The sequence below is a fragment of the Labrus bergylta genome, chromosome 3, assembly GCF_963930695.1.
Source record: "Labrus bergylta chromosome 3, fLabBer1.1, whole genome shotgun sequence".
Lineage (NCBI taxonomy): Eukaryota > Metazoa > Chordata > Actinopteri > Labriformes > Labridae > Labrus > Labrus bergylta.
This window is the reverse complement of record NC_089197.1, coordinates 20,002,052-20,017,410: the sequence shown is the minus strand read 5'-3', so window position 1 is coordinate 20,017,410 and position 15,359 is coordinate 20,002,052. Positions and strand designations below refer to the sequence as shown.

At 39.8% G+C, this 15,359-nt stretch overlaps 1 protein-coding gene across 2 annotated transcripts in view; it reads right to left on the bottom strand.

The window, feature by feature from the left end:
• Positions 1 to 15,359, bottom strand: part of dagla (diacylglycerol lipase, alpha) — a 31,469-nt gene that overhangs the window by 7,060 nt on the left and 9,050 nt on the right. For both annotated transcript variants that reach the window (XM_020632503.2, XM_020632504.2), the window contains exons 2-18: positions 9,433 to 9,534; positions 9,107 to 9,318; positions 8,825 to 8,926; positions 8,604 to 8,742; positions 8,421 to 8,508; positions 7,579 to 7,713; positions 7,409 to 7,486; positions 6,977 to 7,101; positions 6,515 to 6,665; positions 5,422 to 5,505; positions 4,886 to 4,963; positions 4,584 to 4,664; positions 4,241 to 4,383; positions 2,627 to 2,695; positions 2,463 to 2,535; positions 1,750 to 1,958; positions 770 to 896 (exon numbers count right to left, since the gene is read on the bottom strand). In XM_020632503.2, the coding sequence (XP_020488159.1) occupies positions 770 to 896; positions 1,750 to 1,958; positions 2,463 to 2,535; positions 2,627 to 2,695; positions 4,241 to 4,383; positions 4,584 to 4,664; positions 4,886 to 4,963; positions 5,422 to 5,505; positions 6,515 to 6,665; positions 6,977 to 7,101; positions 7,409 to 7,486; positions 7,579 to 7,713; positions 8,421 to 8,508; positions 8,604 to 8,742; positions 8,825 to 8,926; positions 9,107 to 9,318; positions 9,433 to 9,527 (1,989 nt within the window). In that variant the 5' untranslated portion in view covers positions 9,528 to 9,534. The remainder of the gene's footprint in view (positions 1 to 769; positions 897 to 1,749; positions 1,959 to 2,462; positions 2,536 to 2,626; positions 2,696 to 4,240; positions 4,384 to 4,583; positions 4,665 to 4,885; positions 4,964 to 5,421; positions 5,506 to 6,514; positions 6,666 to 6,976; positions 7,102 to 7,408; positions 7,487 to 7,578; positions 7,714 to 8,420; positions 8,509 to 8,603; positions 8,743 to 8,824; positions 8,927 to 9,106; positions 9,319 to 9,432; positions 9,535 to 15,359) is intronic.

Sequence of the window (15,359 nt, the reverse complement as noted above, 5' to 3'; positions counted from 1 at the left end):
TGTTGGAAAGAAGGGGGGCGACAGAGGGAGGAGTACAGTCTGATAGAGGAGGCGGAGGAGAAGGAGGAGAAGGAGAAGGTCGAAGAGACTCAGGATCTAAAAGGAAAGAAGAAGCTGCCACAGTAAGAGGGACGTTGGCAGGCTTCGTTTGTGTGAGGGAGGCGGGGCACGGTGTGTCTTTGTTGGTGTGAGAGGAGGGATCAGAGGGAAGGGGGTTAGAGTTTAGTTCGGTTTCTGAGGTTATCACAGAAATATTGCAGGTATGCTGATTGACTTCCAGTCCCTCTGGTTCCACGTTTTCCTGCTCAGACAGGGGACAAAACGGTTCCAGCACCTGCAGACACATTAGAGGTATCATACTACAGAAGAAGCACAGCACACTCTTCACAAATATACACACAGAACTGTTCAACATCCAACACACATGGAACAAGGCTAAGCCACTAATATGAGTGAGGAACGACACATACGCACAGAGATACAAACGTTGAACTCACAAGAAAGTGCAGTCTCAAAGTGGATCCAAAACATGCAGACATACACATGAATCCCCTTCAGAGAAGTTCAGTGCTTGTGAACCATACATAGAAAAAGGTCAGAGGATACCCATGAAACCAACCAGGAGTGAACCGTTCCCATGCTTTTAAACAGGAGCATTGTGAAGAAAACAACCGTAGGTTAATGGTGAACACATGCATACATTTACAGTACTCAGAATATACATTCAACAGCCCCACCGTCCACATGCATGCATACAAATGTAACAGACCTTGTTTAGGCCCTCCATCACCATGTGGGGCATGTGCTCATTAAGCATGGCCGGCGATATGATGACCTCATCAAAGGCCTTGTTGTCCCCCCATAGAGCAGAGTAGGTTGGCTCCTCCTGGCCACAGCTACAAATAGAGAGAGTTTCTATCAATCACGGGGAGAGATGAGGGGAACAGACATCGATCTAGGTGCAGCTGGCCTCAGTTTGTGTATTAAACACATGTTGAAGCATTAGCAGTGAACTAATCCGAATCAAAGATCGAAAACCTACATGGTCCTCCTTTGAATTTATCATTTAACAGAAGTGGTCTGAAATAAAAACATTGTTCACAAAATACCTTTTTCCTTAAGTTGCAATATAGAAGATTTGACATTTACAACACAACTAGAAAGTATCATTTAACCTGACAGATGAGTGTATGTTGATAAAAAAATGTTAATTTTTTGAGAAGTTCTGATCTTGGATTACAGCCCATCTTTGCAGGTTGAGAATGTTTTATATTGGGGTTTTACAGAATCAGAATTAAATCCCTAAAGAAATAGACATTTTTCATTGAGATGTATGATCTGTCTTTGAAAATGTATAGACAGAAAGATAAAATGTGGTATTAGTCAGAGCAGCAGTACCGGTGAGTGCAGATAAAAGAAGAGAGGAGTGCCGCGTGCCACACTGTAAACCCACACTGTCACAAGTATTCAGTGTACACCTCTTCCCATCGTGCTGCCAGTTATTAATTCCACAGGTGTGAAACAAATCTTCCCTGAGGTATCCATGCGTCACTTATCTAACCACTTGACCATTTGTGAGCTGGAATTATTTGGTAAAAAAAAAAAAAAAGTATGGTTTGTACAAGGACATGTCTTTAGACATGAACTAATGACTGATGTCACTTTTTTCAAACTTTAAATAAAACATGGAACAACATTTGAGAATATTCTTTCTGTCAACTACACAGTCCAATAAATTGATCTTCTCACAATGTCTCTGGAGGATGGTTGTGCACCACATGGATGATCCTGCCAGGAGGGTAGAGGGGGGTGGAGGCTGAAAGGGCGATGCTGAGGTCACTGGGGTGGAGCCAGAGGCGACTGCTGGGGGGCGCTGCTGGCTGAGACTGAGGATCCTCGTCCTCTACGGGAAGCTCTGATTTTGGGATGCATTTGGTGCCTCCCGCAATTATTCTCCACTGTTGCACAGACAAAGGCGTTATGTAATGTAACATTTGAATCAAATTCTGTCATCTGTAGATTGTTTGCTTTACTGCAGCAGCCAGTGGGTTAACTTAATGATTCTTTAATTATAGCAGTGATATTTCAGCTGCAGTGTTGCGAGAGGCTGTGTTGAAGCCTGCAGTTCATTCTAAATCAGCCACTGCAGAAAACTCAATATACACAAGAAATGAATGGGCGTGGACTTGTTTAGCGCTATTCTATTTTTCTGACAACTCAAAGCATTTACACTACATGATGCGTGATGCTATTAGGTGTTCAAGTCTAACACTGTATATACTGAATCTTGATGATAGATCATCTATTTAGTCATCTATTTGTAACTGTGCAGCAAAGACATTTCCATTAATTATTTCCAGAGCAAGATAAGCAGAGTACAATTTGTTTCCTTCTCTTCATGTTTCACTCTCCAAAAATTCACCAAGTCTGACTGTCTTATTCTACAGTGTCAAGAGACCAACCTTTGGCTTGTTACTTTTCTGTAACACTTCCAGAAGGTGGCGTCGGAAACCCTCCAATTGTGACAGGCCAAGCCTATGAGAGACCAGCAGCACATATATATATATTGTAATACTGCAGCATAGTGACGTTAACCAGAGTACAGTGGATAAAGCAGAAGGGATACCTTGGTACCAGATCTTTTCCTAATACCACCGATGAGACAAACTCCTTGGAGTACTCCATGGCATCCTCACTGGGAAAACAAAAGAAAGTAAGAGTTTCACTATGTAAACAGGATATGTGCAGAGAGTAAAGGGTGTGAGCTGAGAGGAAACTCGTCTCTCTGCACACATTATCTTTGTTTTAATTCCAAACTTCTAAAAAAAAACATAGGCCATCTGAAGCAAATGAAAAAGTATTATAGACTTTACACTATGCCACATCAAATATTTAGGGAATACATTTACGCAACTGTATCTACAAGAAGTGATTTGACAATGGAAGCTATAGACAAACACAGCATAATGAAATGATGAAAACAAGAACAGAATCCCCTGGAAAATAACCCTGTCCCTGCAGGAAAAGTAGCTCCTCATTTCCCATTTTTAGAAGAACCATGGGTATAAAACAATTGTAAATTCCAAATTACATTAATTAGTTATAATGAGCGGGGCCTTCAGAATAGCTTCAGTCACTTTCAGATGTTTTGCATAGATTGTTCCATCTCTGAAACTCTACTGTTGGCAGGAACACAGTTTTTTAAAAAGATTTCCCCTCATTTGGTTTTTAATGATGGTGGTGGAGGGCGCTGTTTGACACATCGATACAAATCTCCCATAGGTGTTAATTTTTTCTTTAAAAGCCACAGCAAATAAGTGACATCCTTTTCATACTGGATTCATGCAGTGACCCTGTGTGTCCTGTGGTGGAATATTTTCGAATTTCTTATACATTACTTTATTTGATCATCCATCCTGTACTTTCTGACCAAAGTCTGACAAACTGCCTAGGCTTGACTTCAATAAAACATCGGATGTGCTCGGAAGCATTTAGAAGTCTCTTTCTTTCCCCACATCATTTGCATAGCAACGTCACTGGAGCCAGCTGTGCTCAAGTGTACACAGACAAAGAGCTGACGAAGCCTGAAACACTGGGCCAGACTTAAAATACGTTTTGAATTCCAAAAAGAGCAAATTATATACAAACCAGGACTTTGTTTTTTTGTAAAAGTTTTACAAATATATGTGAAATAAAAATCCCAGTGTGTGAGACATTGAAGGACAGTCTAGTTTCTGACTGATGGACTGGGTCTATGCATTTGTATACAGTTGTAAATCATTGTTTAAGCTTGGTGGCTCTGGCCCTGCTCTCATCTTTTGTCAGTAATTTCTGTAACAGAAAATTTGTTTTAAAGTCTAACTCTTCTTTTTTCTATTCCACAACTTTTGATTTTTAATAAGGTGACTTAATAAAGTATTATATAAACCCGAAGACTAAGCCACAGAAAGCCAAATGGCTAGATATGAAACACATAACAGCAAGGCCCCCAGTTTGATTCCAGAGATCCTTTCTTAAAAGGTCATACCTCTCTCTCCCTCTCCCCTCATTTCCTGTCTGCCTCTTTGTACTGTCAAATTAAACAGCAGTATCATTTACATCACATTTCTCACACTGTCACCTTTTTCTGTACACTGAAAATCTCCAGCTCTACAGAGAAAAAAACATTTCACTTCCTGCACATTGTGCTCCAACAGAATGACTAATGCTCTCTTGGACATTATACAGAGGAGTGACTCACCTAAGAAGGCCACCAGGTGGGGAGTAAGAGTAGCAGTGTAGGGTGGGGTACTGAGGCCTCAGCAGGAAGGAGAGGATAGCAGCAGTGCCTGCACCGAGGGAGTGCCCGACTATCACCAGGCCGTAGTGCATGGTGCCTTTGCTCTGTGAGAGACAGCCAAAGTCATTTTGTTAACAACACAAACACTTCTGTCACCACAGTGGATTTAAACACTTTGATTAATTGCCTCTTTAACTACTGGTAGAAGTCGTTGTATTAAGTAGGGCTTGGGGGTTGCTTAGATGATGCACAACTGTAGCCTTGAAAAAAGGATTCATTCTTAATAGAAAAGAGAGCCGTGTACCAAGTCTCTGCCGAAAGCCTGTGACAAGATCATTTCCTGCTCCAGCTTCTTCTTAATGTATTCTGCTGAGAAAACCATCCCCTAAGAGTGGAAAAAGGAGAAGTCAGTCAAGACAGAAAGAAGTAGACAGGAAGAGAGGAAGTCTGCGTCATTAACCTTGCATTAAAATATCCACAGCAATTATTTCTACAGTTCACTGAAGTGGCCTTTGGAGTCTGGAGATCTGGGATCATTTGCCTTGTTTAAACTGAGCTAAAAGATGAACAGCAGATTTGACAGTGTGTGTATTTCACATCTCAGACCTTGTGACCAAGCCAGGTCCCGTGCTGCTCTTCTACAGGCAGACGCTCAGAATCCCCTGTCAGATCAGTCAAGGCGTCCTGATAAATAAAAAGTCAATCAAGTTATTACAAAAAAAAAAGATTGCATAAGGAAGAGAACACACATGGATGAAGAAGAAAAGGTAAATAAGTGGGAAAGGGCAAGGATAAAGGAAAGTTATGTAGAAAATATCATTAATCATCTCCATCAAAGATTGGATTGTGTGTTTTATTGTATTTACAGTATCTGACAGGCTGCACTAAGACAATAAGGACTGAAGACCCTGAACATGGCTTAGCTGAAAGCAGTTGAGGATTTCTCTTTGTGTAAGAGATGCACAACACAGTAATGTTTTAAAGTTGACACTCGTGTTTTCTGCTCTATGTTTTAAGGGTGTGGGTCTTCAGAGAGCACACAACTATGAGAACAACACCAGTCACTAGCTCATTATTATTTAGAGACAGTGGAGGAAATTTTATCCTTAAAAAAAAAAAAAAAAGCAAAAGCTCAAATTCACCTTTGGTGAAAGGGTTCCTCTGATACTGATGACAACCTTCTTTTTGGCATGATCCACTGCCACAAAAAATGGAGTCTCATAAACCTGTGTGGAGAATGCAGAGTGGACAGTGAAGGTAGTGGCAAAGTGAGAAGAACACAGAGAGGAGAAAAGTGAGGAGGTGACAAATACTGGTGCACCACAGCTCCACAGTACAATCCGAGCACTTCCTCCATCTTTGTCGTCAACCTTTTTTCCACTTGGCACAGCAAAGTCATAAAAGTCCTTCCATAAAATATGTTTATTACAGATGGAAAATGAGCGTTAACCTCACTAAGAAGTTCTCTGTTTTACAAATCATGGACATCATGTGGCCCAAGTGCTCATGGGAATATTATAAAAACTCTACATAAAAAAACAATTTAACCAAATATTTAGCGCTATTAAGTTACTGTAATATTAAAAGTCAGAGTTAGATTGTTTGTAAAGGATTAAAAGGCAATATCCATGGTCATGTGAATTGGACAATGATGGCAATTATTATATTTTCACTTCTTAAACTAACCTTAGAACCAAAAAACAGCAGGGGACAACTTGTCGAGTGTGACTAAGAAGATGGACATTCTCCCCTTTCACTGCACTTTGAGATTATATCCATAAAAAGCAGCTTTGGTGGAGTAGGACACTTGCTGGAGGATGTGGACAGAGTGACTTAGCTCCCCATATCTCAACAACTAAACTGTTCAGTAAAGTGTTATCAAAGCTGATGCAAATAATTGCCAAGTTACAAATTAATGCTACGAAAAAAAAAAAAAAAATCACACTGGGTTCTAGTTTGTGGATTTGTCTAAACCAAAGCCCTGTGTTAAGTGATGTTTGTTTGTCAAGATGACTGTTCAGTTTACAAGCTTAACATTTGAATTATGACTCAAAAGCTCAATAGTGTCTTTTGCAAACTACACACTAACAATCAAACAGAAGTATTGACAAACAGAAAATACATTTTCCTGATGCTGTACTTTTGCGACTCCAACACAACCTATCCTTTGTTTTATTCAGGAAGTCAAGCTCTAACACCTCTGCCCGCTCGTTAGCCGGTTGTCTGATTACTCACTGCATCGTGGCAGGATGTGTAGACAATTTGAACCTGCTTGAGGTCCCTGTCAAGGAAGTGTCTGCGTATGGCCAGAACATTACAGCCGCAACAATTGTCCTCCTCCACTGTCACAGACTGAGACATCCGAGAGCCAGACACCGACGTGCAGCTGGAAGATCAGAACAGAAACAGATTGATGGCTGATTTCTTCAACAGTAAGTGGGACGAACAACAACTGGTGAGATTTAAGAGAAATTATCTCGGAACCTAGCGAAGGCAATCTAAATATGAGTATGTGAATAATTCAACATTTGTTTTCTTGGTGAGTGAGTCTAACGAGAGTGGTATTGTCTCAGTGGACTACTACTTGGCAAGTGATGACGCATGTGAAATATGACCTGCAGTAGAGAGGCTCAAGAGACACTGATGCCAAATAGATCAAAACCGTGCGGGTGTGTGTGTGTGTGTCTTTGGACTTACGGGCAGGAGCTTGCGAGGCGGCACAGCCCACAAGCAGGCTTCCTCATTAGGTACATGGGCCACCCATACGCAGCCAGGGCAAAGAGCATGTAGTAACACACATCCTTGTACATGCCCATCTCAGTCTGCGAGATGGAAAGGCACACAAATTGGACACCAACACACAAGTCCAAAAATCTAAGGAATGGCAATTATAATACATTCACCAACCCTGAGATACTCAAATCTATAACTTTGTTTTTAAATGAATACTCAAAAAACATAGACAGCATAGAAATGTGCAGTGCAGTAATGTGTAAAAAAAAAGGCTGTCATCAACCTAATAGCTGCTCTGTCATCAGTTCAATTGTTCAAATACATTAAGTGTTTTATGTAATCGAGTATTTTATTGTTTATCTAAATTGTCAGTTTAGCACCCAAATAGAAACTCACCGAGTTCTTGAGGTCCAGGTATCTTGTGCTACGAGTGACAGGCATCCCAGATAAGAAGGCTAATATGTCATTGTTGGCCTAGAAAGGGAAAAATGTTTTAGAAAACATATCTGAATTGCAGTATGCCTGACCATTCACAAAAGTAAAGTCATTTTTACAGCGATGGATACCTGGTCCAGGATAGACGATCTCTTAGACCTCTGTCTCTGGCGGAGAAGTACCAGGCCAGCAATAATATCGCTAGGCACTATGTCCAGGTCTCTGAAAAACTCTGCAAAAAGGCTGGCCACTTCTGAATACGCATCCTGCACAGGGGAACAAGCTGATTTCAGGTCATAATGGAAAATCGTAACAACAAAAAGAGGACTGATATTAAGGTCATTTTCCACAAAATGCTTGCTTGACCTTCTGCTTGGTGTACTTTGTTTAACTGTATAATCAACTGGAATGAGTTCATGAATATATTATTTCCCACCCCAAATTCCATTTAGAGCCAAAATAACTTCTCAATTTCAATCGTAATATTACTTGCCAGAAGATATTTCTATCTTAGATATGAAACATACTATTGTTTATAATGTAAGAGAGTGTGGTACACCTGTCTGAGTATTTAGGTGGTTATGTGCAGTAAACAACATGACACGCTCAAATATTAGTTTCAATTTTTTTCTTTGTGGAAAATACTCAAGCTGAAGGTAATCTTTTTAGATTGATTATTCATGAATTCAGTTCTGAATTCATGTCAAGTGAATGTTTATTAATACAAGACTGCATTTTAAGGGAAAGCCGGTTAATATATTTGGTCGGAAATTAATCTTTTTACTTTCCTATTCGCTCTAAACTACTTCATGTAAGTAATTAGTAAGGTAATAAGCTCATCTGTGTCATGATTTATTCTCTTTGAAATGACTAATGAATCTAACAGGATGTAATGCTTGACATATTTGTAGTTAAATTCCTTACTGTTTTGTTTTAAACCCAGTTAATAAGTTAAGTGTTTGCTGTGACTCACTGATTGTGTATCCTGGGCTCTGGTGCAGCACATGAAGAACTTGAGCCTCCTACTCCAGCTGCTAGCTTGGCCTTCCTCTAGCCTGTGTCTAATCGAGAGAAAGGCAAAGAAATGCTGACTATTGTGTGAAGACAAAATAAGAGACAGGGTTTTAAAGCAGAGAATCAGAGGACCTGTCAATACCTGAGTGTGTAGGTAGTGAGGTTGCGCTGACGTCGACGGGTGGCTTTCAGTTTGACAAAAGTCCGACCCGTTGGGTCAAAGGTGCACATGAGCGTAATGCAGACGCTGAATATCACTAGCCAGTTGCATGCAACAATTCCTGCAGAGAAAATTAAAGCAAGTTCAAGATAAACCAGCACCTTTAACTTAAAAGTCTGTTCCCACTCTTGTTTCCTACTCACCCAAAGCCAGGTTTTTGGCAGTGACATCAGAGCAGGGCTGATAGTACTGGACAAGCCAGGTGATTCCTACAACTGCATATACTAGCTCAACCAATAGAATAGCTGAAGCGAGAAAGGGAGACAGAGTGTGAGGAGAATAGTTATTGACACTGGCCCGATCAATATAAACAGAGTTAGAACATCACCCTGGAATCACCAAAACCCCCTTCTTCTGTTCTCAAGCATCTGGAGGTGACCCCCCCCCCCTCCGTTTTAAAAAGTGAGTGTGCCTGTGTGTCTTACCGAGCCGTATGTAGAGGACGTACTGCACAGCTTCCCTGGGCTGTGTGTACAGAATACTGCCTCTCATACTCAGCCACATGATGGCGCTCTCACAGATAAGGCAGCTAACCAGGATGCCCAGGTACCCTCGGCCATGGTCCACCAGCGTTACAGAACAGGACTGGTCTGAACCATACGGGAGGCCGAACAGAACCACGGACAGAACCACCAACCTGAGTTTAAAAAAAAAAAAAAAAAAAAAAAAAAGGTAAGGACGTGATAATAGAAGCAGAAAAAAGTACAAAATACAAAAGGTAACTAAAAAGTATAGTCTAAGGAACACTTACCATATGCAGTGTAATAGAAAGAGGAAGAGGGCGGGCAGCACCAGGTCATCACTGCCAACTGACCAGCGCCGCCGAAACATCACCATGCCAGGCATCACTGCCCTGTGGGGACGGATGAAAAAAAAAAATAGAAAAAGCTTTAGGGATATCATCTAGAAATCACTTTTCCGATAGATTTTTATGAAGTTCTCAATATTGTCCATCAGACTTTAACATAAATCATGTTTAATACAATGATGCTAAGATTAAAAAAGGTATAAAATAAATAAATAAGAAAACCTACAATTATGAAATGGTTTTCTGAAAAGGTCAGATCTTCCACATAACCCAGCTTCATTCGCACGTAAAGGGCATGGATTATCTTCCTGTTTTTGATATTTTTTATGTATAAAGTGAGAGAGGGCTGCAGGGATTATTACAAAAATAGATTTGCACACAGGAGAGTGAAACATAATGGAAAGTGGTTAAGATGAGTCTAAGTCTTGGTGGCTGAACGGATGGAGACAAAATGCACCACTTCATCAACAAAAGAAGGAGGACGAGCTTTGAAACAAGACGGCACCACACTGTTTATGGCCATGTGAAAAAAGCTCCTTTTACATCATTCGCTGTAGAAAGAGCATTGTGCTGTTACTTGAGTGGCCTCTGGGCAACATTGAACTGAACTGTAAAAGGTTTCATAGTAAGGAAATGGTAGGGAAAGTAGCAACAAGGAGGCTAATGCAGTCAGAGATGAGCGTAGCTACAGATGAAGCAGCACTCCATTTCAAAAGTTCTTGTTGGTCACTCTCCAGCACTCCTCTGCTTTTTAGTGTTCCTTGTTTCACTCCTAAACACCACAGTCATCACATTCGCAAAGTCTCACTCTGCAGCCTGCCTCCACAAAATAACACAAGGGGGAGTTGCATCATGTTTTAGTTAAAAGGTAAATGTAAATGGTTTAATACAGTGAGTTTGACTGCAGAGGCTATTCGCTAGGTGTGCAAAAAGTTGGTTTGTTAGTCTGCGGTTGCAAATATGAATGTGAAACTTTGAGTTAAACTGAACTCAGCAACTAATCAGATTGGACCAAGACAGCCAAGCAGTGGGCTTCCCTGGCTACGACATTTTTACATGAAAGTCATGTGTTGTGTTTCAAGTCTTGTGGTAGTGTGAGGATATAAACTGGACTGGAATTATGGCGAGTCTTTTTTTCCCCTAGAGCATGTCAGCAAGTGCATGTCATTCCATCTGTCACGGTTCAAGAAAAACTAAGAGGAGGACCCAGACGCAGATCTAACAAAAAAAATATTTATTTAAACAAAAAGGCCAAAGGCAAACACACAACTTTCTACAGTAGAAAACTAGCCACGAGGAAACCACAAGTAACACTAGAGCACGAGGAAAACAGACATTTACTGACACTCATAACTGACATACAAACAACAATGAACTGACACAGAAGGGAAGAAAAACAGAGACTAAATAGACATAGGGTAATCAGACACAGGTGAGACTAACAAGACACAGGGGAGGACAATCAGGGCAATCACACCGGAAAACACACAGAGGCAGGAATACAAGAAACACTGAGGACAACTAAAAAACACTAAAGACACACAGAACTCAAGAATGAAACAAAACACACTAGAACATAAAGAAACACTAGGATATGAAGTTATAAAATAACACATGAAACACTAACCTAGAAAACACACAAGGGAAACAACACCATCAGGGAAGAATGAGAACTAAAAACAACAAGAAAACTTAAACTCTGAAAATAAGAAACCAAATCATGTCACCATCCCCAGAATAAGTATTGCCAGTGCCAATAAAAAAAACTGCTTAACTATAAAGCAGTGTATAATTAAGGAGTGTTTGATCAAATACAAAAGCATCTGCGCAACTAATCATAAGCTGGTAGGCAAGTTAAGAGTTGAGATTTAATGCTCTATACCAAACCATCTTCATCATGTTCTTCATATACTAGCTCCACAGTGTACTGTAGGTAGACTTCTTTATCTAAGGCATCTATCTAAGACAACAAAAAGACATCACCAACCCATGGTGCTCTTCTGAATTAAAATGAAAACAAACAGCTCCTGTGCAGAGAATAAACGCTCTCTTGGTTTATACTTCAACAAGAATGAATCTAATTACCTTTACAGAAGAAATCAGACAAAAAAGAAAAACATTCATTGAGACATTTGTGCTACCACCTACATAGCTCTCAGTGGGGATATGTAGAGCATTACAGAGAAACACTGGTATTTCCTCTGTGCAGATCTGGTGTAGAAGTACCTTTTTTTTACAAACTCCTATCTTTCATATTAGACACTTAAAAACACTGGAGACCTTGTTGTCAGAATGGACTCTCAGTACCCTCTTCTATTTCTCATAATAGCCAGCTCTACTATTATTGAGCTGGAAATGAGCGATGGACTTTAAACACATACTTGAATTATGGGCCTGGTAGCTATTGTGATACAATAACAAGCACAATGTGTCAGCTAAAGGTGAATCACATGCGACACGACAGAGCCATGATTACCTTCTCCGCTCTATTGAAACGAAGAAATGACTGGTGGAACTCGTTTTGCTTTGTGAATGACATTAATCAAGCAGACACCTATCATTCACTGACAGTGAAAAAGCAGCTCTAATGAATGAGACCGCAAAAAAGGTGTAGTAGTAGATGAATAGTATTTTAGCTGCTCAACTGCCCAACACCCAAATGGTCACAATAACCCCATCAACAACTAAATCATATGTTTGCAAAAATAAATAAATACACTATAAGCTCAAATCATTTCTAGTCTATAAAAGGTTAAATGGAGTGAGCTTCATTTAAAAAATATATATATATGTGTCTAAATAAAAATGTTAACCACTTCATACCCCACAAACAGAAAAAAGTGGCTCCCTCTGTTTATACCTGATATTTATATGCATAATAAATGATCTGATCCCAAAATTACCAATCCTATTTCAGATGTGATTGCACCCAGTATCGTGTGATCTGGATTACATTCTTTCATAGTTTGTACCCAAATTTGTCCTTGGCCAAATCAAAAAGATAGCACAGTTAATTTGAGGTAATGTGAGATATTGAGATAACGACATGAAAGCAGGGATGTGCATGTTTAATCGACCAAATGGTTAAATGTTATCACATTCGCCAATTGGCACCAGAATGACTAACCTGTTAAACAAATTATTAACTTCATATGTTGGCTCTCCATATCGCTCAAATGTTTTGCTAAACTGTAATGTAGCCAGAGATGTAGCCATAGGCTGGCTGTGGTTAATGGGCCTGCTCTCCCCGCTCTACTACCCGGATGTAAACAAGCCCAGTAAACAGACAGCATCTCCTAGGGCAGTATTTTGATGTAGACATTTTTTTTATAAAAATGTATGTCTGTGTCAGGTTAAACTGGCATATTAACCAGAGCATAGTGTAACCACATTTAGCACAGGCATGTGGACGTCAACCTGCAAAAAGGGCCGAAGGCTAGTCGTGCTAGCACTGCTAATCATAGCCACACTTGGCAAAACAAATTACATTGTTTTCTCGAATTTTAAATAATTTAGCTCAGTCGTGACTGTATTGTAGTGTTTGCTTAACTTAAGACAAGTTGGTTAGTCTGACTTTTAATTTCTGCTTGACAGACTAGAAAATTAGTTGCCTAGGAAAATCCCTTACACAAAGTATAATAAATAAACAAAAAGCAGATTGCATATTAAATATAGATTAGTTTCAATGCCTTTTTGTTGTTCTTCATGTTTTACAGAATATATGTGTGCAACATGTCCTTACTTAATCAAAAATAAATTAAAAAAGCTATTTTTCCACCACTTCATCAGCACCAATTAATCTGACGGTTGCTGATAGCTTGCGTGAGCTTCCTCTGACTGCATTCAAATTATTCATAAGTGTGGCTTTTATACCCAGGCAACAACCTAATAGGAGAAATGTACATGTGCTGAGTGATAAAGCATTGGCGAGAAAGCATATTGATGAATCTGAAATACATTGCACCAACTTAAATGCATTTGTCTTTATAAAGAGAAAGGTTGTGTTTATTTTCTCAAAGACCTGAGATGCTAGAAAAGCACATTTAAATGCTTCGTGTGAACTGATGTACTTGTAACTCTCTACTTGAGATGTGATAAACCAAGACGCATGTTAACACCAGGTGCAAACAGGGCCTCTATGCCTCATAAATGTGCCATGTTCAGAAGGAAGAAGCTCAGAAATGATATTAAACTCCTCAATTTCTCTGGCTATTTCACAGGACAAGTAAAAAAAGTACACCAAGAAACTGTGATTTCATGGTGTGGGCACAAATATTAAAAAGGACAATTTGTTCCCAGACAGAAAGGCCAACTCCATCAATGTTTTAGTGACACAAAAATTGTTTTCACAGCAACTTAGCCTGAGCTGTGTTGGCAGGTGATAACGACTGGCCAACTGTTTCAATAGCAAAGAGGTTAAACTATGAGCAGTGGAGTGACAGTATGAAGCTTGTCCTTCCAATCAAAGCACCGCAGCAGGTGGTTTCACTGATTGGCAGACCTTCAACCAAGTTTTACAGACAACACACTGAAATCGGTAGTATTTGGTTGGAAGACAGACATGTTTACACCACCGGCCTCCACAGCAAATGGCTGGATACCCCACGATAAGGCATGAGGACCTGCTGTGATTTTTCAGAAACATCCAAAGCTGCAGAGGAGACTCAGAATTTGAGCTATATAAGTTAGGCATGGAACAACTCAGAGCTTCAGGATTAACATAAGTATTCATTCTTGTAAGTCCTAAACTTTGAGGAAGATAAAAATGGAGAAGTAAAAACGTAGAAGGACTAATGACACATCACGGCTACTTGAAAAACTCTTTCCGGGTCGGAGAAACATTAAAGAGGACAGGCAAAGGAGGGCAGGAGAATAAAAAGAGGGGAACAGAAGAAATTGGACGTCTGAACCCCCCAGAAATCTCATTAAGTCAAACAATCAGGCCAAGGAAATCAAGCAGATCTCATAAATGCACACTAGTCCGCCAGGGACCCTTATCAGCACTATACCCTACAGGCCTGTGGTTACGATAAGTCCCCACAGAGACATCAACAGTGCAAAATATTATGACATGATTATAAGTGAAATGGGAGTAGCAGTATAGCCTTGTTGTGATGTAAAATGTAGATCTGTGCTCAGCAAAGATTTTTTTTTTGTGGAACACATAAAAACACATAAAAGTACACATAAAAAATCCAATTATGTAGCTTCAGGTTCTTCAATCTATCCATGTATCCATCTGTTTTCTGCTTGCTCTGTTCAGGGTCAAAGCTGGCACTGGGCTATTTATAGTATGTATGTCCTTTTTAAACAGCAACATTGCACTTGCACTGTTTTACTTGGTACACAATGACTCAAATGTGCAGCAAGACCAAAAAAAGAACGTCTCAACATTCCAGCACCATCTTATACTATTTGGATACATTTTAATAGAAATACAAATAGACTTACAAAAAATAACTTCACAGATGCTGAACCCCATTTATCAATGCCACTTTCCTGTACACATACACACTCTCTCACACGCACACCTAGATTATATAAAAACATGGACACATCTACACCTAGGGAAAAACCCTTATGTCCTTCACATCACTGCCCTGACCCTCACCTTCATAGTTACAACGACAGAATAAACTGTCATCCCTGCCAAGGTTTGGGTGATAATTTTACAGTCACTTAGTTTATACAACTCAGTTCTCCTTATACAACCTGTCTGCTCCAAAAATGACTTTTGCCAAAATGATCTCACTAAAGACAAATGAAATTTAGCAAATTTTATCCATGCACGGCTAACTGTTTCTCGAGGTAATAACAATGTGGCATCAAGTGGATCAAGTAATATCCTCTTAAATCTGATTGTTCAGAAA